This window comes from Ailuropoda melanoleuca, chromosome 4, assembly GCF_002007445.2.
Source record: "Ailuropoda melanoleuca isolate Jingjing chromosome 4, ASM200744v2, whole genome shotgun sequence".
In the NCBI taxonomy this organism is placed as follows: Eukaryota; Metazoa; Chordata; class Mammalia; order Carnivora; family Ursidae; genus Ailuropoda; species Ailuropoda melanoleuca.
Window position 1 is genome coordinate 55,892,276 of NC_048221.1, and position 24,307 is coordinate 55,916,582.

Sequence of the window (24,307 nt, forward strand, 5' to 3'; positions counted from 1 at the left end):
GGGGCGCGCGGACCCAGCGGCGGAGGGACGCGCGGTGTGGGAGGCGGCGGGGCGCGCGACGGCGGCGGGGGTAGGGGTGCCCACAGGGGCCCCTCGAGCCCGTGGGGCCATCCGCTGCGGGCCTCGCGCACCGCACGGGCCCTCTCGCACTGGGGCACAGTGGTCACCGAGGGGTGGCGGAGTGCGCGTCTGGGGCACACGCTGGTAGCGCGTGTTCATGGGGGCCGGCAGGACCACGAGGGCTGGGGCAAGTACATACACAGAGGTGTCACCAAGGTCTGCCCTGGCCCACGTGCCCGGGTCGCACAGGGGCCTGCGTGACCAGAGCTGTTAGCGCACGGAGGGCCGGGAGTTGGAGCGACAGCTAGTGTGACCTCTGCTCCCTGACCTTACCTGCCTGGCCCAGGTCTCTGCCACCAGGGCCACCAGCCTCCTCGGCCTTTGCAGGCCTCTCCCTGCTGTCTCAGCCATCTTTGGAAACTCCAGATGTGACCGAGTCAGGCCCCTACTCAAAACCCTCTCACAGGGCCCCATGGCCCAGGGGACAAATCGTAAGGCTTGCGATTGCCCCTGCCCTCCTGCCAGCCCAGTGCCTGAAGGGCACACTCAGCGCTCCCCAGCGCGACACCCCCCCTTCAGGTCGGCGCCCTGGGTTCACCCTGTCTGTCCTGCCCGCGCCACACCAGCTAACTGCGGAGAAGAGCCGGTGGACCGCCAGCGCCAAGGTCCACGGATGCACCCAAGGTGACCGGCCCCCCGCCTCCTGGGGAAAGAGCCAGGGCGCCTGGGACGGTCAGCCTCGGAGACAGCTGTCAGCCCACACACCTGTCGATAAACTGATAGGAAGGAGCCGTGGGGCCTGGTGCTAAGGGAGGCGCCAGGAGGGCTTCCCAGAGGAGGTGACCGGAGCGCAGCGGGGGTGGGCCAGCCGCCCCAGGCCGGATTAGCGGGGGCGGGGGACCTAGTAGGCGGGGAGCCCCAGTGGCCGGAGTGGCCGAGGGCAGCGCGGGCGAGGGGCCCGGCTGCGGCCTATCCGGTGGGCGGCGGTGTCTCAGGGCGAGCGGCAGCGAGGACATTGCCAGTCCCTCTCCCTTTTCTCTTCCCGGGGGTCTGGAGAGCCTCCCCACCGCGGCGCGGCGGCCTTGACTGCGGAGCCACAGCGCCCTCGCGCGGCCAGAAGCGCACAGTGCCTGCCCAGCGTCCAGCCTCTCAGCTTCGGCCAGGCGCCCCACGCGCCGCCCGGAGGGTGGAGGACGAGGCCAAGCCTGGCCTTACGGTCTGAGATCCCAGCGGACCCACAGCTGCCCAGCCGGCCTCCCTGCAATGGAGGCCGAGACCAGGGCGGGCAGGTAGGGAGTGTCTGTCCAAAAGTGCTTGTGGGAATAGAGCAGCTAGGGAGAGCTTACTGAGCTGGGTTTCTAATAATAATAATGATATATCCATATATATTTAAATGGATAATTTAGATCATGGTTCAAAATGTGAAAAGCAAAAGGAGTGTACAGTGAAGAACTTTCCTCTCCCCCTGCCCTCAGCCATCCTGTCTTCCCTCTCCAGAAGCAGCCTGCCTTACAGCCGCGTCCCCCTCCAGAGATGTTCTGTGTATACAAGCCAGTGTCACACGCGTAGTGTACTTCTGAACATGTATGAACCATTTCAAACATAAAAAATTGCAGGAACTGTACAGTGACCCCCATATCATCTAGATACTCTCCAGCCTTCCCTGCCTCCAACTTTATCCCATCTTTTTTCATTTATTCCAAAGCAAGTTGCAGCCATCATTCTTCATCCCTAAACACTGCAGCATACATACAGCTAACTAGAGTTCAGTATTTGTGGGGTTTTTTTTAAGATTTTATTTGAGAGAGAGAGAGAGAGAGAGAGAGAGAGAGAGAGGGGAGGGCTGGATCCCAGGACCTGGAGATCATGACCTGAGCCGAAGGCAGATGCTTAAGCATCTGAGCCACCCCCGCACCCCGTGTTTTTCTTTTAGGGCTACGTTTATATACCGTGAAATGCACTAATCCTAAGTGGACCAGCCCATGAGTTTTGACAAATGAAACCCAAACCCTATCAAAGATGTTGCTGTTGCCCTAGAAAGTTCCCTGTGCCTCTTCCCAGTGAGTCTCCAACACACTAGAGAGAGGGGAAAACAAGACCCCAAAAACTGTTCTGGATGTTCTCACCGTAGATAAGCTTTGCCTGCTCTGCGGCCTCTTAAAAATGGGCTCTCTGGTGACGGGCTTCTTTCAGCCGCACGGAGCCCTGCTCCTGAGATTCACGCGTGCTGTGGTGTGTATCCGTGGTTTGCCCTGATTTCTGGGCATGCCGCTGTGTGGGCGGCCCACCCTTTGCTCCACCGTTTACCTGCTGTTGGCTGTTTGGCCCATTCTCGTGTTTCGGCTTTCACGAATAAGCCACTTCTTTTAAGGAGAAAAATGTTAGAGATGCCTGTCATATTTTCAATTCTTTTCCAATATTCAGCGAATACATTCTCATAAAATATTGAATGATATTACAGAATGTACGTGTGATGTACACTCTTTTTTATTTTTTATTGTTAAGTAATCTCTACGGCCACCCTGGGGCTGCAGTTTACAACCCGGAGATCAGGAGTCGTGGGCTCCACTGACTGAGCGGCCCGGCGCCCCAAACAGTCTTTGATAAGACTTTGTGTAGGCATAGATTTTTATTTCTCTTGGGTAAACACCCAGAAGTGGAAGAGCTGGGTGTAGGCTGGGTGTACGTTCAGATTCATGAGAAATTGCTAGACCTGCTTCCGATACACAGTCTATTCTTTAACCCCCCCCCCTTCTTACACAGAGATCGTAGCATACGCTCTTCCTGCTTTTTGGCGGTTTTCTTCTCCCTCAGCAGCACATCTTGGAGATCTTCTTATAGCATATATGGAATGTCCTCCAAGTTCTGTCCCATGGGAGGGAGCTGCTGGAATTTATCCAGACCCCTTCTGATGGGCATTTAGACATTTTTTTTTTTTAAAGATTTATTTGACAGAGAGAGACAGCCGGCAAGAGAGGGAACACAAGCAGGGGGCGTGGGAGACGGAGAAGCAGGCTCCCCGTTGAGCAGGGAGCCCATGCGAGGCTCGATCCCAGGACCCTGGGCCCATGCCGAGTCGAAGGCAGCCGCTTAACGACTGAGGCACCCAGGCGCGCCCCCATTTAGGCATTTCTAGCTTTATTGAGCTGGGCTTTGAACGGTGAACAGGAATTCGTCAGGGCAACAAAAACAGAGGGAAACTCAGGAGAGCTGGAGGCTTGGTGGACGTTGCAGAACTCCCATTGCTGGGGGTGAGTTTTCTGAGGGTACAATCGACTCCTGACCCCTTGACCCCCAGGGGTTCAATAATGTGTGTCGAATGGAAAGGAGTGGGTGATGTGGAGGTGTGCTGGCCAAAGGTTCTGGGGCAGGGTGATGAAAAGTCCCAGAATGTTTGGGGCAGGGGAGTGAGGTGGGCATTGCCACTAAGGGGCACTCCTGGGACCCTCCAGAAGCAGGCACTGGTGGGTGTTAAGGTTCATACTAGAGCTTTTGCCGATCCTTGGACGGTGGTCACGTGCCCACCCCGTGGCCCTCGGGAAACCACTCTTCCCCGGGACATGCGCCACCTCCTGGGGCTGGGATCGGAGGCGCACCCATTTTCCCCATTGCGCCTGCGCTCCTTGAGGACTTCTCAGCCTGGCTGGGACTTGGGCCCAGGACAGGCTTTCCGCAGGAGCAGGCTGGGGTGGGGTGTGGGGCAGGGGTGCCAGCTGGGACTGCGGACACCCCGGAACAAGGGCGGGTTCCTGGCAGTTTCCCAGCTGAGGTCAGCATGGGGAAGCACTGGGAGCGGGGCAGGTATCCTAAGCCCCTCATTGCTGGTTCCAACGACGCCCCTCACAGTGGTACCCGCAGGCAGGCCCAGCAGCCAAGCAGGAATCGGGGCAGGAAGAGCGCCTTGGGCTTTGGGTCCCAGAGCTGCCACTAAGTGGCTGTGTGATAGTGGGTCACACTGCATCTCCGTTTCCGCACCAAACGGGGAAGAGCTGTTTCTTCCCAGGCCTCTGGCAGCTTGGGGGGTGGGAGGAGGCGGCCACGTGTAGGAGGTGGCGAGCACGGGGCCAGCCCCGGGGGGAAAGGAAGGGCATTAGGAGGCGGCACAAAGGTCCAGCCTGGCAGCGTGGTGAACCGAGGCAGAGCCTGGCACCCGGGGCTGCATTCCTGGCAGCGAGGAAGGGTGCGGTGCCTCCCCAGGGGCAGGAGCTCCCCCGATGTGTTTCTGGAGGTCACAGCCGTGCCTGCTTGCCCGGCTCCCGTCTGGGGTATTCGAGCCCACTCCGGTGGCCAGCGGGCAGCAGGGAGCCCGGGGCAGAGGGCCACACGCCCTATCTGGGTGCAGTGCCAACAGGTGGCTTCTGCAGGGCCAGGCTCCAATGCCTGTTCCTCTCACAGTCTCAGTGCCCCGGCCCATGGCCATCTCAGAAATCCCAAGTTTTCTACGACGAAGCCTAAGGCTGTCCGTGGAACACCCAGCTGAGGAAGGGCCTGCCCAGCTGTCACTCGGGAGTCGTTGAGGAAGCACCAGGCCGGCGGGTTGGGGGTGAGTCCTTGACTGCGACAAGCCTGTCAGCCTCAAAATCCAGGTGAGTGGGAAGTTCTTCCCTCATGTCACCCTGGAACGCAGTCTGCTATTCTCCTTGGAGTGGAAACCCTTGGGAAGCCTTCTGCATGGCCCACTGCAGGGGGGTGGCCCCCGTCTGCCACCACCATCCACGCGATGCTGGGGTCCAGGGCAGGGTGGAAACCCTCCTGGCTTAGGGATGGGTCTGGCTGACCAGTGACCGGATGTACGGTCGTTCCTGCCGTCGCAGCCAAGGGTAGTGCTACCCCTTGGCCTGGACTGGAAGGGTGGGAAGGTGTGGGCCACGGGCTCCCGCCGGCCCCTTCCATGAGGACAGCATGGTGGGCCACAGCCACAGGTGAGATGCCAGCCTCCCCCCCCCACATTCCTGGGAGGGCCTCGGGGCTGCCTGCATGCCAGCCCTGCACTAGCCCGTCACCCGTGTCTCACTTCACCAGAAGCCCGGGCACGCAGCTGATGCCACCACCAGGAGAAGGCAGCTTCCCAGGCAAAATGCCTTCTGAGGCGGCACTTCCATCCAGGGGACACCTAGGGCGCTCTGTGCAAAAGCAGGAATCTACCACGCCGCACGCCCCCCCGGAGGACACCCCTGTGCTGCACCTCCGGCCATCCCGGGGCCTGTAAACCAAGAGAATGTGACCAAGTGGCTTGAAAAAAGTTGGCTTTATTTGTCACTTATTCACCTTAACTCAGTTATGCCATTTTGGCGTCCACAGTGACAGTCCCCTGGAAGCTGGGGTCAGCCCCCACCCACCGTGATCACGGACCACAGAGCACGAGCCACGCGGGGCCCGCCCACAAGGCTGGCGCCCACAGCGTGCCCGTGGGTGGGCCGAGCAGACTGCGCGCTGCGGGGAGGCACCGCGTCTCTGCTCAGGACTGGGTCTGACAAGGCCACGTGTGATATGGTGGGATGCCCTGGACTGGGGGGGTCGACAGACCTGTCGGGCCCAACCTGGTTCTGCTGCTGACTTGCCGGGTGGCTTTAGGCAAGTCGCTTCTTGTCCCTCGGTCGGTTTGTTTCCTGGTCAGCGCTGTGAGTGAGGTGTCCTAGGACTCGGGCTCGGCTCTGCTGAGTCGTGACCGTGGCTCTGTGCTTCGAAGGCCACTGTGTGCCTGCTACGGGTGGGGCGTCTCTCCCCGCAGGGCCCCGGGCCCTTCTTAGAACTGGGGCATCCTCCAGGAGAGCTCCTCAGGCTCGTGGCGCCCGACTTGCTGTCCCTGCTTTGCCAAGCACCGCCTGCCCCCCGAGGAGCCTCCCTGCAGGCCTCAGAAAAGGTTCCACCGCCTAAAACCTAGGTCCCCTGTTACTACAAACAGAACTCATTTTAGACGTCGTCCTGAGTCTTTCCCTATCAAACACTGGAGCACTTACTAAAAAACAAAAACAAAAACCTAAGTTCTCTGACCCTGATTTCGCCACGGATGTGGGGCCTGCGCCCTCTTCTCTGCGGGGCGGTGCTGGCGGAAGTTAAGAGGAGACCGGTGGCATCTGGTCATTTACTTAACATGCGTTTGGTCCTAGGCACAGTAAAAACCAGTGCTACCGACACGATGGGAAGTCCTCAGCCTGGAAGGTACGGGGGCCTGCGAAAGTGAAGCTGCCGTCTCTCCCCGTGTGAGGCCGTCTCCAGGGGCGAGCGGGAGGCCCGGCCCGCGACAACCACCAGGACTGCACAGACACATCTCACGTCGAGGGGCCTCCGGACAACGTCCACTTGGCTGGGCCACGCGCAACTCCGTAAGGCTGGCGAATCCTGGCCTCGCTCAATCAGAGACACAAACTGACGACAGACGACACGATGGAGCCAAGCCGACTCCGTGCGTTTCAGCCTCAAAGCCCGACCAGAACGGTCAACGAGAACAGCCAACAGGCACATGCAGAAAAATTAACAGATGGCCCAAGAGTGCCTTCTGGAAAACCCATCCCTTTCTTTTGGAAGAGGCTTGTTCCTAAAAAACTACTTATAAAAAGGGAAAACGATGGTGTCTTCCAGAGAAACAGTATGAAGCCAGATATTCTTACCCCTGATTGTGATAGGGACCCACTAGTGAGTCACGTCCACCAGAAAACAAGATTTGCTCTCAGCCTTGTGCCCTATGGCCACGATGGGAGACACGGCTATGAGGTTTGTGCTTCTAACCAAAAAGACGTTCCCTTGGTGGGGGAAGAGCTCAGACCACTGCAGCCGCCTACGGCACTGAGCAGGTGCAAAGGTTACAACAAAAGTTACTCGGACACTTGGGGACAGTCCTTTACTGTCCCCACCTCTGGCAGTCAGCTCCATAAAACCTCCCTTCTACCGTTCTCTTTGCCAATGCCAGCATAAAAAGCAAAATTTCAAACTGGAAAAATTCTAGCACTTTACAAAGTGGAATGAAAGAATATGAAATTCAAAAACGTTATTAAACAAAAGTCCCGGTGCCGCAGCAGCACTCCCTGTGAGGAGCACCCCACGGTGAGGCCTTGCTGTTCCCCTCCCCGGCAATTCCGGGCAGACACGGCTCAGAACAGAAGGGCCCCCATGCTGCCGACCTCGCTCTGCTCCTTCACGAAGATTTCAAAGTACTGGTAGATGATCGTGACCGCGAGCAGGATCCCGGTCCCAGACCCGATGGCGCCCAGGAAGTCGGCCAGGACGGAGAGGGCCCCGATGCACAGCCCGCCGAAGGCCGCGGCGGTGGGGATGTACCTGGAGAGAGGGGGACGATCGGCCACGTGCCACCGTGCAGCTCCCCACCCCAAGCCTGGCTCCGAGGTCACTCCACTACCTCCTTGACCCTTCACCGACTCACACGCCTTGATGGTCTAGACTAGGGCTGTGCTGTCCGGGAGGTGCCACGTGAGCCACACGTGGCTCATGAAATGGGACTAGTCCCAATCGAGATGCTGAAGACATCACATGAGGTTTTGAAGAATATAAAATATCTCATGATGCTTGTTCTTATGTTAGCTACAACTTGAAATTATTTTCTGGACATGTGAGAATTATATAAAATATATCTTGAATCAGTTTCTTTTTACTTTCTTTTTAAGATGTAACCTACATACAGCATTTTGTTAGTTTCAGATATATTTTTATTTTTTAACGTGGCTAGAAAAAAAATTTCCCAAGTGGTGTGCAATCTATCACGACTGAATGGTGGTATAAATCTAGAGGCCTCAGAGGAGTCTTAAGAAGAGAATGAAGGAAATTGCCTACCGCCCCTGCTAGAGATCTGAAAACAACCTGACACCTGCACCACTGGCTTTTCGCGTGGTTGCTTCCTTCAGGTGAGCGAGCAAGCTACGGGCCGCGGGACAGGCCTGGTCTGCCACCTGATCTAGTGAACGGTTTGCAGAACAGCTCCTTCATCGTGTACGTACTGTCTGAGGCGTTTCCCAGTGGTGGTGGAGGAAAATGAGTCGTCACGACAGGCTTAAAAAGCCTGAGATACTTAGTACAGCACCCCGGCTGCGCAAGAGACGGTTACGTGCTAAGGGAAAGGAGGTGCCGACGGCAAAGTGCCACATGAACACCCCAAGGGCCAGCCTGGAGCTTTCTCCTCTCCCATACCTGACACCCTGCTGGTCACCAAGCGCTGCGGCCAGCCTCTCCTCTGCGCCCCCAAGTTCCTGCAGCGCTTGGGGCCCCCTCCTCCCCCCAGCCCAAACTCCCACTGCGGCCTCTCAGCAGTCGGCCTTCCCTCCCTCTGGTGGGTCTGCCTCCAGCACTGAGCCCCCTAAAGGGACCCTGGGCACGGCCCCTTCCCCGAGCAGCCTCGCTAGGCTCACCTCACCTCAGCCCTCATCTGCACTCAGGCACCAGCCTGCAGAGCCCAGGCATGTGTGTGTGTGGGGGGCAGTGAGCCCCGTGCCCCAGTGGCCAGCTCACTGTCCATACCCTTACCACACCCTCGTGTACCGCGGGGCCGCGTGCTGCTGTCTCGCTCCCTGGCGGCTCCCTCTTCGAGGAGAGGGGCTGCACGCATTTTTTATCCTATCCCCAGTCTCCAGCATCTAGCAAGCACCTAGCAAGAATTAGAGACACCGGGGTCTTTTCTATCCCGTTACCCAAGGGTAGGAGTTAATGAACCGGAAATCCCTAAGCCGGGTCAGGATGCCTGGTGTGGAAGGAAACCACAAACGCGGGGTCTGGGGGCCGGGGGCCAGCACTCACCGATTGAGCTCATGGACCATGGAAGTCTCTCGATGGCCCCTCATCACCATCTGCTGCTCCTTCAGCTGCTTTGCAACCTGCATGACGCCCACCAAGGAGACAACGTTACGTCTGAAACCTGAACTTGAAGGGAAGGCAGACGGCTCCTGTGGGACTCAGCGCTCACAGCTCTTCCTCATCCGCACCCTCGGCACTCAGAGGTAACTGTGACCTTGCCGCGAACGAGTCACATGATGCAGTGTACCCACACGCGGCGGCTCCAGCCTCCCCAACCAAGTGCTCGTTTACTGAGGGGCTTTATCTCTGGCCCTCACGGTTGAGGACGGCCCGCAATGCGCGTGGAGCGTCTGGGGGTGTTCACGGGCCGCTTTCTTCGGAAGAGGAGACAGGTGGAGACCCCTCAGGCCAAAAATGGGCGAGGACTACTGTTCCGCAGTCGAACCCCCTCTCTGGAAATTCACCGTACTTTATACTCACGTCTTTGGCAGACGAGCCCGAGACCTCGATCCACGTTTTGGAGAAGAACGCACACGAGCCGAGCATGAACGCGATATACACCACAGCATGGACAGGGTCTTCTAACACGGAGCCAAAAGATTCCGGTGGGGACAGGTAATAGCAAAGGCCGCCCACCGGGTACGCACGGGCCGGGCCCCCGGAAGAAGTATCCTGGAAAGAACACGCAGAAAGCCCGTGAGGGCCGCTTCGCCATGCCTTCGCCTCGGGACGGAAAGGGCTCTGAGCAGACGACGAGGACGATGTTGCTCAAGTGCCCGGAGTACACACAGCTCCCCCGAAAGGGAATCGACCGTGCTCATTGGTCAAAGGCGCGACGGGCAAGCCCCTGTGGGGGAGACGCGGGGCCGGCGACCCGCCGCGGGCTAGAGCCGAGGGCCCCGGGCGGCGGTACTTACGGACCAGGTGCCCAGCAGGCTGACGAGCAGGTTGCCGCTGAAGCGGGCGGACAGCATCTGGGAGATGACGTACAGGTTGGACACCAGGGCGGACTGCAGGATGATGGGGATGTTGGAGGTGTAGAAGAGCTTGATCGGGTAGGTGTTGTACTGGCCTCGGTAACGGGCGGACTTGATGGGCAGGTCCACGCGGAAGCCCTGAGACGCCACACAGAACCGAATGGCCTTCACTGCCGCATCCGGCCCCCTGCCCAGAGCCCAGCCCGGCTGGGGACGGCTGCCGGGGAGCCGGCCCCAAGCATCGCTTCCAAGGTTCTGGGGTTCCCCTGCCGTACCCATCTCTGGACCTGGGGGCATCGGAACAGAAGGTTCCCAGAAGGGGCGCTTGGGTGGCTCAGTCAGTTAAACGTCTGCCTTCGGCTCAGGTCATGATCCCGGGGTCCTGGGATCGAGTCCCACATCTGGCTCCTTGCTCAGGGGGTAGCCTGCTTCTCCCTCTCTCTGCCCCTCCCCCCTACTCCTGTGCTCTCACGCTCTCTCATTCTATTCTCACTCTCAAATAAATAAATCAATCTAAAAGAAAAGAAAAGAATAGGAAAGGTTCCCAGAAGTACTGGCTTGAAAACGCACCAAAGCCCAGCAGACATAATCCCATTTTTGTCAGAAACCAAAGTCGAGCACATTATATCCAGCTCTACATAGAATATACTAGAAAAGCTTGAAAAACACATGCCCCAGTCCTAGCAGTGCTTCTCTCACCTATGCTTTCAGTGGCCCCAAGGCCATGTTAAAACAGCATCTGCCTCGCACCCCACAACAGCCGTTTAGGAGGTTTCTAATCATACGCAGAAGCCAAGCTTTTCTATGAATACCGCCTCTCCCTCAGAAACCCTTGGAGGAAGGGTTTCTTTTATATGATTTTCACAAACTCTCAGTGCCTAGAACAGGGCTCAGAATACGTAAGACTTAAACTCTGCATGCTCCAAACGCAAATACTTGCCAAGCTCCTGAAGAGTCCGCTTGTTTGTAACGAGGCAGATGAGTCTTAGCCAGAGGAACAGAACTGTTTGCTCCTCGGAAAAAGCATTTGCCTGGTTTAAATGCCTTTCTTTTCTTTTCTTTTTTTAAAGATTTTATTTATCTATTTGACAGAGATACAGACAGCCAGCGAGAGAGGGAACACAAGCAGGGGGAGTGGGAGAGGAAGAAGCAGGCTCATAGCAGAGAAGCCTGATGTGGGGCTCGATCCCATAACGCCGGGATCACGCCCTGAACCGAAGGCAGACGCTTAACCGCTGTGCCACCCAGGCACCCCTAAATACCTTTCTAACAAGCATTCAACTACTCTCTCAACTGCTATCTCCTGTCAATAAATATTAGAATATGAAGTGGCTGATCAAAAAATACAACGATTAATCCGACTACAGAAAAACAACTGGCAGTTCAGCTCTCTTCCCAGAAGCAAATGACACAGACTGATCATTCAAAAGGTAAGACGAAGGCCTTTTCCAAGATGAGGCTCTTGCCTGCAATTACGGTACAAACTTTGGGTAAGTCAGGGACGAGGTGTTAGTCTGGTTACTTTTCGCTTCTCTTGAACTAAGAACTTAAAAAATAGGGGCACCTGGGTGGCTCAGCTGTTAAGTGTCTGCCTTTGGCTCAGGTCAAGATCCCAGGGTCCTGGGATCGAGCCCCGCATCAGGCTCCCTGCTCGGCAGGAAGCCTGCTTCTCCCTCTCCCACTCCCCCTGCTTGTGTTCCCTCTCTCGCTGTGTCTCTGTCAAATAAATAAAATCTTTAAAAAAAAAAAAGAACTTAAAAAATATATCTAAATATATCTTCTCTGTCTGCTGTCAGGCCCAACTCAAAGGAACACGATTCTGGAAATGTCAGCTCTGCCTCAACAGTGTTTCATCCCAGCAAGTCCCCCGACTCATGGGGGGACGTGGGAGACACGTGTCCCGCTCACATGGTACCTGTGTCCTTCAAACGCCATCTCATTTCAGTACAATGTGATGGGACAGGCTCCCCCCCGGGGTGTGGGTGGGGGACGCGTACACCAAGGCATCCTGACCCTTAAATGCAAACCATCAAAACTTGCCGTGCTGGGGTCTGGACGCACCTGGAAATAGATCACCACTGCAAAGACAAAGATGGTGGCGATCAGATTCATGAGGTTGGGAAGATTCTGGCGGTAGAAGGCCTCTCGAAGGGCTCGGACCTTGTCAGTGCGTGTGGCCAGTAGGTGGAACAGTGCAATGATGGCGCCTTCGAATTCCATTCCTGTTGGTGAAGGAGAGGACACATGGGGTAAAGAAACAAACCACCAGCTAAACTTGGCTCTAAGGATCTTCTTAGTGGCCAAAAAGACTAAGTCCTACCATTCGCAGTGCCTACTCCCACAACCACAGGGAGAGAGTTCTCTCATCTGTTGCTTTTGTAGAGAAAAGGAAAAGGCTAGTCTACCTTTTGAATGAATTGCTCTCAGTTCTTTAGCATGTATGAGTCAATGGCTACCGGAGGTGTGGCGGGACGATTGGTTACAAAACCATAAAGACAGGGTCTGCTCAACTCCAGCGGAGGGGGCCCAACACTGAAGAGGGGCCTCCCAGCTGCCACATTCTCTTCCCGGAAATGCCTGGGCAGTCCAAGCATCAGCAGCTCTGAGGGGCAGGCAGGGCTCGGGCTCTGCTCCCTCCACGGATGGCCAAGCAGAAAGGACCACATGGGTGCCCACCACGTGGCTGATCCAAATCCGAGCTGAGGCCCTACCCCGAGAAAGCGTGGAAAGAGACAGGCCAGTAAGAGCCAGGAAACCACAGCCACGAAGCAGACTGAGCTCACCAGAGACCGAAGGGAAAGAGCGAGAATGGGTACCTGACCCAAGGAGCAGGCAGCAGAGGGGCAAGTGAGAGGAACCTGGGGAGCACAGGGTGTTAGTAAGGCCTATAGATCCCTTAATTTTCAAGAACTTTATAGAGTTAAACAAAAGCTAGAACAAGAAACAGGAGTGCTGCGTTACTGTGTCATCTCTGCTAACCCAGGAGAGTCGAACTATGTCATGACATCGTCTGGCGGCACGCATGCGTGAAGCTAGTGCCGTGTCTAGAGCCATGGCCTCTGAGGGCAGCTGGCGGTACCAGTGATAGCAGCGTGAGGTGTGCCTCAGGACTGTCGTGCTACAGCATTTGCCCGAGTTTCTAACACAAGGCAGCTGGCAACACCTGCTGCTTTTCCCGGAGCATTTCAAGACAACGCTTTGGGCCAACCATCTGATGGGCATCACCACTGACCTCTTCTGGAATGTGGCTTCTGTGAAAGAAACACTGTCCCAACTGTCCGTAACTCCTCATCTCACAGTGATGCTGTCCTCGGTCCCCACGCACCCCTGCTCCCAGGCTCGTGACAACAGGGGCCTGTCTTCCCAGGGCACGGGCTTCAGGGATCTTCGAGCTGGAGCCAGGACAAGCGCTTGCCTCACAGAGGCGGCTGCCCCAGCTGCCGGGAAGAACTCACTCCCTTCCGCCCTCTGTCCACGCTGCCCCCCACCCCCATACCTCTGACCTCAGCTCCGACTCCTCTCCCCCTGCTCATTCTGCACCGGCTACACACGCTGAGCTTGACCACCAGCTACACTCCCACCTCAGGGCCTTTGCGGCTGCGTGTTCCCTCCAAATGGGACATTCTTCCCCCACAGTCCATGGCTGCCTCTCCTCTGCAGGACTTTGTTCCAAGGCGGGGGGCTGCTGAGAGCGGTCTTCCCGATCACCGGACTAACCCTCTGACTGTGTCTCCATCTTCTTTCTCTGCCTGGTTTCCCGAGGTACCTGCCATAACACCTGCCATACGGAACAGCTTACTGTATTCCCAGTGCCCAGAAGAGCGCCTGGCCCCTCACAGATGCCTGGGAAAGTTTTTCCTTAGTGGAAGGCAATGCCAGGGCTGAGCTCTAGTTCTCTTGCAATGCACGGCCTGCTGCATCTCGGGGGCAAGACGGAGGTTCCAAGCGCGAAAAGTTACTTCAGGCACAGAGGCCAATGGTCCCCGCTAATCCCGTTTGCACTGTTCCCACTTGCCCAGGGAATGGCTGTTCTCCCAGGCTGAGGGTCACAGTCATGAACGTGTTTCCATGTGCACGAGCCACACCGTAGCAGAGTTCAGATGTGCTGCCATGCTGCCTTCTCGGGCCTGTGACCTTTGTGACCCCTGCCCTCCTCCAGGGTCCTCAGGACCCCACTCTTCCCTTTCCCTTCACCCCACAGCTCTCACAGCAACACTCATTGCCCATACACGCAGCTTGGAGGGACCCTTCCTGGCTGCGCTTCTCTCTGGCTCAGTCCCGAACACAACCAGCTGACAGCACAACACTTTTAAAGCCAGAAACAAACCCAACTTTGCTCTGCGATTTTCCATCACCCTTGAAAGAACCTCCTTTGTCCCATCTCTTACACTCTCATCTCTGCGTGCCCTTGCTCTGTGATTTCCATGATGGGCTAGCTTGTCAAAGCTGGACGACGGAACAGCTACCGGGCTATGTTCTCTGCCCGTCTTCCCCTCCAGTCCAGGCTGAATCACTCCTTCCACACGCCAACCCCTCGTGCCTCACTGGCCTGCTCAATGGAAGGTGGCTCCTTGGTCGGGGCTTCCGAGCCTTTACTGACCCCTCCCCTCCTGGGCCCCGCTCTGGTATGGCTTCCTCATGTTCAGGAAGCTCCCAGGCCAGTTACAGTGAGTCTTCACACACCCGAACCCCATGATCCCTTCACCCTCCTGCCTTTCCACACCCATCCCTGAAATACCTTGCCTTCCACGCTCTCGTTTCTCCCAATTTGTCCTGGATTTCCTACAATTCCAGAAGTGCCCAAGGAGGAACCATGTCTGCTCCTGTCCCCTTTTCACTGAGGCTCTTCTGACAGTTCCTATGTCAAGTTATTCTCTTTTCCCTGTAATCTATTGGGTGCATGTGGCCTTCATTTGTCCATGGACCTACTCTGAGTCTCACTAATGAGATCATGTGGTCTCTGGACACCAGGGACGGTTTCCAACATTCATCTCAAAGAAAAATACTCAAACACACATGAATATTTATTTCTCATGAAACCTTTCTGAGTAAATAACATATTTAGTGATGAAAAGACCTGATTTTTCCTTTCCTAATAAGTCACACTTCCCTTAATATTTAGGTTTTATTATTAAAGACACTGCCCGTAACAAGATTCCCTTCTGTGTAGGTAGAATGCTTACACGTGACCTACACCTCCTCTGAGCCAGGCATTACAGAATTTCATGTTATTTCTCATTAATCCTGGCACCCATGGCTCACAGGCAGAGGAATGTGCCCAAGGCCACTTAACTACTACTAGCAACAGTCAGGACTTAAAGCCAGTGAGCTCCAAGTTCACGCCTCTCCCCCAAAACTGCCCCTCACACAAGCAAGTGCATCGGTTCCGTGATTTCATTTTTAGAAACGTATTCACCGCGAGCGACTGCCAAGACAGGTAAAGGTGAACGTGTGAGGATGTGCAACAACAGCGAAACTGGAACCCTCACTGCCTACCACAAGAAGACTGGTTATGATAATGTTGCCTCATCCTTGCAACGGAAGTCCATGCTGTGCTGAGGAAAACGAGGCAAAATTATGTATTTCGGCACGGCAAATGCCCATGAAATACACGACAAATCCAAGTTAGACATCTTTATGAGCACAAAACTATCTGTGTTTAAAAAATTCTGCGGATAGAGATTACTTTAAAAAACAAAAACCCTGCAGACACACAGGAAAATCAGAAGAGATGTACCTAACGTCTCCTTGGGACGGGGGACTTCTGTTTCCTGCCTTGCACGTGCTGGTACTTTCCACTGAGCCCTGTCCCCAGGGAAGGCCAGGGCCCTTACCTCGGCCAGTGTTGACAGTGGTGGGGCTGAACGCCTTCCACACGATGGTCTCGCAGATGTTAGTGGCAATGAAGAGGGAGATCCCAGAGCCCAGGCCGTACCCTTTTTGCAGAAGTTCATCCAAAAGTAAGACAATTAAGCCAGCAACAAAGAGCTGTGAAAATTTAAAAAGAAAAGAAAAAAAATAAAGAAACCCAAACAGACCGCACGTTACCGTTCTGCAGGGGCCTGGTTCTTTCCTTCCGCAGTACCAAGCTTCTCTGCTAGGAACGCTAAAGGCAGGGCAGACCTTCCTCTGTGAACTCAGAGAAGCCACCACAGGCCCTGGCTGCTTCTCATGCTTCTTTTATGCACGCCTCAGAGCTGTCATTTGGGAAGTCTCAGTGAGTGTGGGGGGCTACTCAGAAGCGGGGCTACGTCAGAGCCACATTTACCTGTATGGTGATCAACAGGCAGATTCCAGCGCCCATTTCGGAAGGGTCTCCGTACATTCCTGTCATCACGTACACGATGGACTGGCCGATGGTAATGATCATGCCGAATACTACAACCACAAGAAAACTGTGTTCTCAAAGTGGGACACTGCACGGCCTGGAGGGAACGGTTCCGGAACACCCACTGTGCGCCAGGCACCGGGGAGGGTGACGATGGAGATGAATACACACACTGCCTGCGAGGGGCTCGATCCAGGAACGCTCAGCAGCCGCATGGCCTAAGTACAAGAGTACTGGGTACAAGTACTCAAATGCCTTCTAACAAAAGCCCACAACCTCTTCAATTTCAGCTTCTCCTAAATTCGCTTTCCTTTCAGTGATGGCAGGAGAAAAAGAGTTGAAATGTACTAATCTGGTTCTTTTTTTTTTTTAAGATTTTATTTATTTGACAGAGAGAGAGAGAGCACAAGCAGGGGGAGAAGCAGAGGGAGGAGGAGAAGCACTGAGCAGACAGCCCAACGCAGGGCTCGATCCCAGGACCCCAGGATCATGACCTGAGCCGAAGGCAGATGCTTAACTGACTCAGCCACCAAGGCACCCCTCTAACCTAGTTCTTATGAAAAGGTGAGTGAGGGAGCAAGAGAAGACAACAACGTCCAGAGGCATGTGATTTGGTGATGGCGCCGACCTGCAGCACCCAAACTCAGGTCAGGTCACTTGGCCTCTGGAGAGCTCCCCAGCTTGACTATGTGCCCAGGCTCTCTACAGGCCCATCATCTGGGTCCAAGTCCAGAATACTGAATATTAACTCTGGGATAAGATGATCCCTTCCCAGCTTGTAGTTAATGTGCTTTTAAAGGAAAAACTCACAAAGCAGTCAATTTAGTTCCTAGTCCCATTTCGCCAGCCACAAAGCTCTTTTGGCCAAAGAGACACTTTCCTTTTTGTACGCACATGTCTTTGTTTCTTGTAGCTCATTAGACTCCGTTGTTAGGCACAGTGGAATCCACGTTTTTTTGGTTCCACAATACTAGATGGGTTTGGGATTCAGTTTCAGCTTTTCTGCTTAGTTTGCACATAAAATACAATTTTACTCCAAAGTGCCCATCAAATAGTTTCCATTTGACTTTTTTAAAAAAGTGCCTAATAGGGGCGCCTGGGTGGCACAGCGGTTAAGCGTCTGCCTTCGGCTCAGGGCGTGATCCTGGCGTTATGGGATCGAGCCCCACATCAGGCTCTTCCGCTATGAGCCTGCTTCTTCCTCTCCCATCCCCATGCTTCTGTTCCCTCTCTCGCTGGCTGTCTCTATCTCTGTTGAATAAATAAATAAAATCTTNTTACTCCAAAGTGCCCATCAAATAGTTTCCATTTGACTTTTTTTTAAAAAAGTGCCTAATAAAATGGATGTCTTATGACAGAAAAATGTCAAAACGTTGTCCAAGACCAAAAAGAAAACAGCTGATTTGTGCTTTTGAAAAATAATACACGAGTACATTTTTAAATCCTGATTTGTGTCTGAAACTGACAAGTCTGAATTGGATTACTCTTTCTTGCTCAGTTAAGCTGCTAACTTCAGAAGATGTGTAAAACATGCTGGTGTGGAAGAAAACATGGCAGCGTAGGCAACTGTAAATGTCATTTCCTAATTAATACATTTCACTTCACAGCCAGAGGCTGCATGTGGTTCATTCTGAGGACGGGTTACTATTACTAGTAACACATTACCTGCTATAAAGCTAATACCATTATTATGCTCACTATTACAGATGAAGACATGGAGACTTCAGAACTGTCATCTGACTTCGTCCCGGGTCACAGAGCTAGGAAATAGCAGAGCTGGACTGAGAGGATCCCTTTGCCCTAAGCTGATCCTTTTCAACTCCCAGCAGAGAGAAAACACCACTTGTTGGGTAACTACTACGTGCCAGGCACTGAGAGAGGTTTTACACACGCTCTTCAACTGAAGTCTTAACGACGACTCTGAAGTTTTCTTTCTACATGGTAAGGAAATTGTGGCTGGTGGAGGGCAAGACCTCCAAGCCCTGCTCCTTCCCCTTGATCACATGGCGTCTGGAGCCTGTGACACCCACTCCCTGTCTCATCCAGCTGGTCCAAGTGCTCTCTTGCTCACACAGCCCACAGTACACCTACAGGGTCGGTGGGCCAAGGAAGTTACATCATACAAAAAAACCTGTTTCGATGCCCTAAACTTTAGAGCACATTTGAATTTTCACCTACAGACATGTGAACGTTATTCAACATCTCACTTACACTTCTGGGCTCCATTGAAGAGGGCTCGGTCTTTCGGGGTGTCACCAACTTCAATTATTTTGGCGCCGGCCAAGAGCTGCATGATGAGGCCAGAGGTGACAATGGGAGAGATACCCAGCTCCATCAATGTGCCTTGAAGAAAGGGAAAGGCAAAACACAGCCAGGATGAGCTCGCAAAAGCAACACATTATTAAGAAAATGAATGAGCAAAATTCGAAGGTGTACCTTGTCTACAAAACCAATGTGTTTCAGTTTGCTAGCAGCATTTAATTTCAAAAATAATCCCCAAATATCAACGATTAGAGTATAACTCAATTCATTCTGTTCTGTCAGCCAGGCAACGTCTTATTCTGTTTAGGAAGTCACGTGGCATTTAAACAGATGACTGCATTTTAATTCACCCCAGATTCATTCTGGTTTTACAGAGAGAAGAAAGGTTCGTCTCTTCATCAGTTAATAAAAAAGGATAACATTCAAATAATTTCCAGAGTTTGGAAAGAAGGTCTGCACCATTGTATCTGGTTGTGAATAAACCTCTATTTCCATTATGCTAAAATATGCTACACTTCCAACTGATCTAGCACTTAATTTGAACTATGTTTAAAAAGCGAGTTAATCAAAAGCAGTATCAACATAAATGTTCAAATCCTCCCACCATAGGTAATGGGTTAGAGTATACAAAACACCGTTACGTATTTTTTTGGACACGTATATGTAACTTACAGATATGTAGCTCAGAAATAAATTACATATTCCAAAGAATGTTATCAAAACAGGAGAAAGACTGGTACAAATGTCATCATTTCAGTTGTTTAAAAAACATCCTAGTTTTTCCATGTTTTTTTATCCTCTATGACCTAGACTTATCTTGTTATTACAGGTTTTGTGTTGCATTCAAATGCCTTGGAGCTGAACTGGGCATCTGCTGGGGCTATTCAGCACAGCGCGCTAACATTCTTCTCGAACACTCTCTGAATTCCACACAAAGCCAAAGCCTGTGATTTAACCGAAGGCGGCCAGTCAAATCCACATGGCAGAGAGGTAGAGATGGCCAGAGTCCTACCTCTGTTAGAGGCTAGAATCACTCTCATCCAATAGAAAGGGTCGGCTGAATCTGAAGACATGATACCAAACAGAGGGATCTGGAAACAAGCAGAGAAAAGGAGTCAGTACACTGACCCCCAGCCTGCTCTTAACCCCACCCCAATTCTGGAATGGGAGCTGTGCTTACCTGGCAGCATACTAAGAAGATAAAGAGGGTGATTGCGGTCCACAGCACTTTCTCCTTAAACTGAATCTAGAGTGGAAGAGAATGCATTAAAGCTGTAGTTATTTATATAAACAAGTTAAGAGAAATGAACTCGAATTGGACCCCTTTCTCTGTTCACCAGAGAAGTGAGCCTTGAACACTTCAAACCGTGTGCCAAACATAAGCACTGAAACCTAAGCACATGTACTGCATGCTTCCAATGTACAAGGCAGTTAGGCCGAAACCTTCACAAGTACCATTTCACTGGACCCTCGCATCATATAGTGCCATCTTTACAATGAGAAAACGAAGTCTTAGGAAAACTAACTTGTCCCCAATCCCACAGCTGAAGTGAGTTTTTTTTTTTTTTAAAGATTTTATTTATTTATTCGACAGAGATAGAGACAGCCAGCGAGAGAGGGAACACAAGCAGGGGGAGTGGGAGAGGAAGAAGCAGGCTCACAGCAGAGGAGCCTGATGTGGGGCTCGATCCCATAACGCCGGGATCACGCCCTGAGCCGAAGGCAGACGCTTAACTGCTGTGCCACCCAGGCGCCCCTGAAGTGAGTTTTGAGCACAAAACCTGTGCTCTTAATCACCAGCATTGACAGTTTGGGGTCAGACCCCAGATCAAACAGTGTTGCAACAGCAAGGGATCCCTAAAACAGACCAGTCCTTACAACCAGCCAACGATCACTTCTCATTCAAAAAGGTTTTGTAATTGATCAAATCCTGCAATTCTGTAGCTAACTAATCTGCAATGTGTGATAGTTCCACAGTGCATTTGCTATGAATTAAGGGTAAAACAATGTAATAAAAAGTACTGGGGGGAAGGCAGGGAGAGTTACACCTCTAACCTACTCAATGCCTACTAACAGCACCTATTTAAGACGTTTCACAACTCTTCACATCAGGCCAAGTGACTACTGGGAATTATTTTATAGATGACAAGTAAGTACCATCCGAAAAATTCAGAATCCCCGCCCAAGGTCCCTCTGGTATTAAGCAGAACTGACAGCTTTTCCAGGTGTTCTGCCTCACCAACTGAGTGCCTTCCCTAGGACTTGCTGCCTATCCTGCAAGAAGGGGTTTAAAAGGGCTTAAAAAACACCGTAATTATTGTGTGGGCTGAGGATTTTGATATGGAAAAACACCTTGTGAGAGACAGTGTTAAGTGAACGGAACTGTGCTCTGAAAAAGTACTTTTTAACTGGAGGGGAGAAGAAATCTAAAGTCTACATGAGCTCCAAGACAGAGTCTGGCTCTCTGGTCAGAACCAGAAGTTGAGGTCTTCCATGACTGCCACTTTAGGCAGGCCCCAAGGAGACCGCCACACAAAGGCAGTAGGTATTCAGGGTCCAACACTCCACATGAAGCTGGGGTGAATTCACAGAACCCTCCTTCCTCTTAAGAATGCTCCCCTTCCCGCCTGTCACCTCACTGCACTGCACCAAGAAATTAGAAAGAAATTAGGAGGCCAAGGGAAGGCAACACCACTTCCGGCTACCCAGGAACACAACACGCTTGTGTTGAAAGGATTCTTTATGGGGAAAAAAGAGTAGACAATTTTTATAAGATTCCTCATTTCTTAATAACCAAGTCTCTCCTGGATGCAGCCAAATTCAACAAAACTTCAAAAGCTCTTCATCCCAGCCCTGTCTGCTTTACCTTTGAAACAGCCCCTGAATTAGCCAACGATCACTTCTCATTCAAAAAGCTTTGGAATTGATAAAATCTTGCAATTCTGTAGTTAACTAATTTGCAATGTGTGATAGTTTGACAGTGCATTTGCTATGAATTAAGGGTAAAACAATGTAATAAAAAGTACTGGGGGAGGAGGCAGGGAGCCCACCCCATACACCCTGTTACAAAAGCCTCGAAACCACTCTCATCTTCTATCGACTTCTACCAAGCATTTTCTAATCACCTGGCCCTTCCATTGCTCCCCACCACCCTTTATGTTCTAGCAATATGGAACTACAGCTAACACCCTCCTACCTGCTTGTCTGCTTTGCACACCATATATCCCTTATGCTGGAATTCCTTTCCCTCTCCTCAAAAAAACTTCTATTCTTCCATTAAAACCACCATCAGAAAGCGCATCTTCCAGAATTAATCTCTTCCTGAGCCACTGCTACACCTGCACATATTTTCACTGCTACATCTACCACACTTGGTTACAAGGCCAAGGTCAGACAGCTATTAAGAGGTTTGTGAAGGGTGGGTCCCAGGCTTGCCTACCTCCAGAGCCATACTCTTTCTACTATGCTAGGGAGTTGGGGTGGAAGGGACAACTCTGTCGTTTGCCCATCAAAGGCAGCACATATGTGGAGCACTTATACAGATGACTTTAAGTTTAAAAAAAAAAAAAAAAGGAGACGTCAAGAACGTAAGTGTCCATATTGAGGTCAAGTACACGGATGTATATGTGAATGCATGAACAACAGTCTGAAAAGAATCTAAAGACAAAAATCTTTTACTATTCATTCTCTTGAAAGCAAGAATCCAAATAAAACTTCCCCATTGTTTAACAGCTTCACCAACATTGGCAACACTTGCTATCCGGGGCGGTAGCTGTGTAGGAACAGAAATTCTGATAAAGGTTCTACGTTTTTATCTTCTCATGTTTTAATATGTCTGCTGTAAAAAACAGGGTTCACACAAAACGCTCATTTTCTCTGTACCTCTTACGGAGACTGTCAGAGTACTAACTCATTTGCACAGGATAAAGTGACTGCTCTTAGCTCCTTTTTTGCATACTGAAAGTTTCTCCTAGGAAAAGAAAAACCCAGCCATGAAGTGCTCCTGTTGGAGGTGAAGGAAAGGTAACTCAAGCCCAGTATCCCGAGGCTTTTGAGGCCTTATTCATTCACCACTGAGATCCACTTTTGGGACAGAGCAAACCGAAGGTTTTGTTTGCTGGAGTAATATCCACAAAAGACGCTCCAAATAAAGTACCATGATTTCGGTGGAAATTCCCACACCACCACATCACCTTCCGACGAAGTTCAGGAGTATACACAACTACACTCCAGGAGGAAGGGATGGGAAACAGAGTTTCCATCTGGCGTGTTGAAGCCATTTTTAATCGTAAACTTCGAGCGCCCAGACAGTTCGTGAAACCTTGGACGGCGATTTGGGGAACTTACCTTCCTCTCGGGCTTCTGAATTTCCGGCAGGATGACACAGAAGGGCTTGATGACTTCCAGAAATTTGACTTTGATGGGAGAGACAAAAGCAGAGTTAAGGCACGTAAAAACCTTTCCCGCTCCCTGGTGAACCCTTCCGCCTAGCATGAGTAGGAGCGGGGACTAGGGGAGCAGACCGCGCACGGGGGCACGCGAGGACCCCGAGGAGAGCCGGGGGCGCGAGCCTCGGTCTGCGGGGAGCCGGGCGGGCTAGGGGTTTGGCCGCTCGCCCGGACCGGTGAGGGGAAGGGGGATTTTGATCCTTCCCGGCGTTGCCGGGGCTGCCCCGAGGGACTCACTCGCCATGGCGGCGGCTGCTCGGGTTCCGGATCCCGCTTCTGCTCCGCTCCGGGGCGAGTGAAGCGAGGCTGTCCGCGGCCCAGCCCGCTCGGGAGCGCTGCACCTCGGCCGAGAGACACGTCAGTGCTAGCACCGCGGCGAGCGGCGCGGCGCGGCGCAGGGCGGAGCTGGGGGCGGGCCGCACACTGCTTCCGCTTCCTGCCACGCGCTGCGGGCCGGTCGCCGCGCCGCACGGCTGCCGCCGAGACCACAACTCCCGGCATGCAGCGGGGCTCCTGGGCGTCCCGGGAAGAGCGTGCGAGTCGCCGGAACGCGGCGGGGCGCGGGGCACGCCGGGATTGAGAGTGTGCGGCTGCACAGACCTGGCTAAGCGACGGCGCGCGGTTGAAGGGTGTGCCTTGGCTCTGGAGGCTGGGCGGTTGCGGGCTGGTGGGGAAACCGAGGCAAAGGGCAGAAGCCGTCTGCGTTCACAGCCCCGTGAGCAAGGCGGTGTCCCAGGTCACTTCTGTGCCCTTCATCGTACTTATAACTCTGAATTAGTGAATAGAGTGTAAGCTCCTTTGATCGGTGTCCCGGCGCAGACCGAAAACCCGGCTCCTAGTAGGTGCCTGGCTGGTGAGGCCGACAGAACACCCTCGTTTGTTGAGTCATTCAGCAAACCGGAGGCCTGCCCTGGGCATGGGGTCTCGGAAATGACTCCTGCGGAGTCCCTGCCATCTGAGGACGAACAGGATGAATTCTTGGAGAGACAGACGGTCAGAGAAGAACTGGGACAGCTCAGGAAATAGACCTGCTAGGGAATCCAGGAAGGCCTCCCTGGAGAGTTGCTTTTGTGCCTAACCTTGACGGAGTCCGGAGACAAGAAATGAGGGAGGAGGGTGATCCAGGTGGAGGAAGGTTTTTTGGGCAAGCCACGGCGGAATGACCGCCTAAGATCTATGGGGGAAAATGTCCTGTTCGGCTGGAGCAAAGACTATATGAAGGGAAACAATATGATTTAATGTTCGTGGGGGACAATAGGTGGAGCAAGGTATGCTAGATGGGGAGTTTGGAATTTATTTTGGAGCCATGTATAATCAGAGGGTAGCATGTGGTTAAGTGTTTTAAAAAGAGACGAGGGAGACTTTTATGTTGTGATCATTTAGAGGAAGAGGAGGTGGGTGATGCTGGCCGGGGATTAGGGAAGTTTTCGGGGAACTAAATCGTGACCTGAACTAATCTAAGTTGGAGGGGCAGATGTGGCAAGATGCCT

At 52.9% G+C, this 24,307-nt stretch overlaps 1 protein-coding gene across 1 annotated transcript; it reads right to left on the bottom strand.

Annotated features, from left to right (window-relative positions):
• Positions 1-5,293: 5,293 nt before the first annotated feature.
• On the bottom strand, positions 5,294-23,220 carry SEC61A1 (SEC61 translocon subunit alpha 1). Its single transcript, XM_002917632.4, has 12 exons — positions 23,055-23,220; positions 22,717-22,784; positions 19,550-19,615; positions 19,382-19,460; positions 18,319-18,450; positions 16,048-16,157; positions 15,614-15,767; positions 11,841-12,001; positions 9,720-9,917; positions 9,283-9,474; positions 8,806-8,882; positions 5,294-7,338 (listed from the first exon to the last, which is right to left on the bottom strand). Exons 1-12 carry the CDS (start codon positions 23,059-23,061, stop codon positions 7,152-7,154), a joined length of 1,431 nt encoding a protein of 476 aa, XP_002917678.1. The 5' UTR covers positions 23,062-23,220; the 3' UTR covers positions 5,294-7,151.
• Between the last annotated feature and the right edge of the window lie 1,087 nt (positions 23,221-24,307).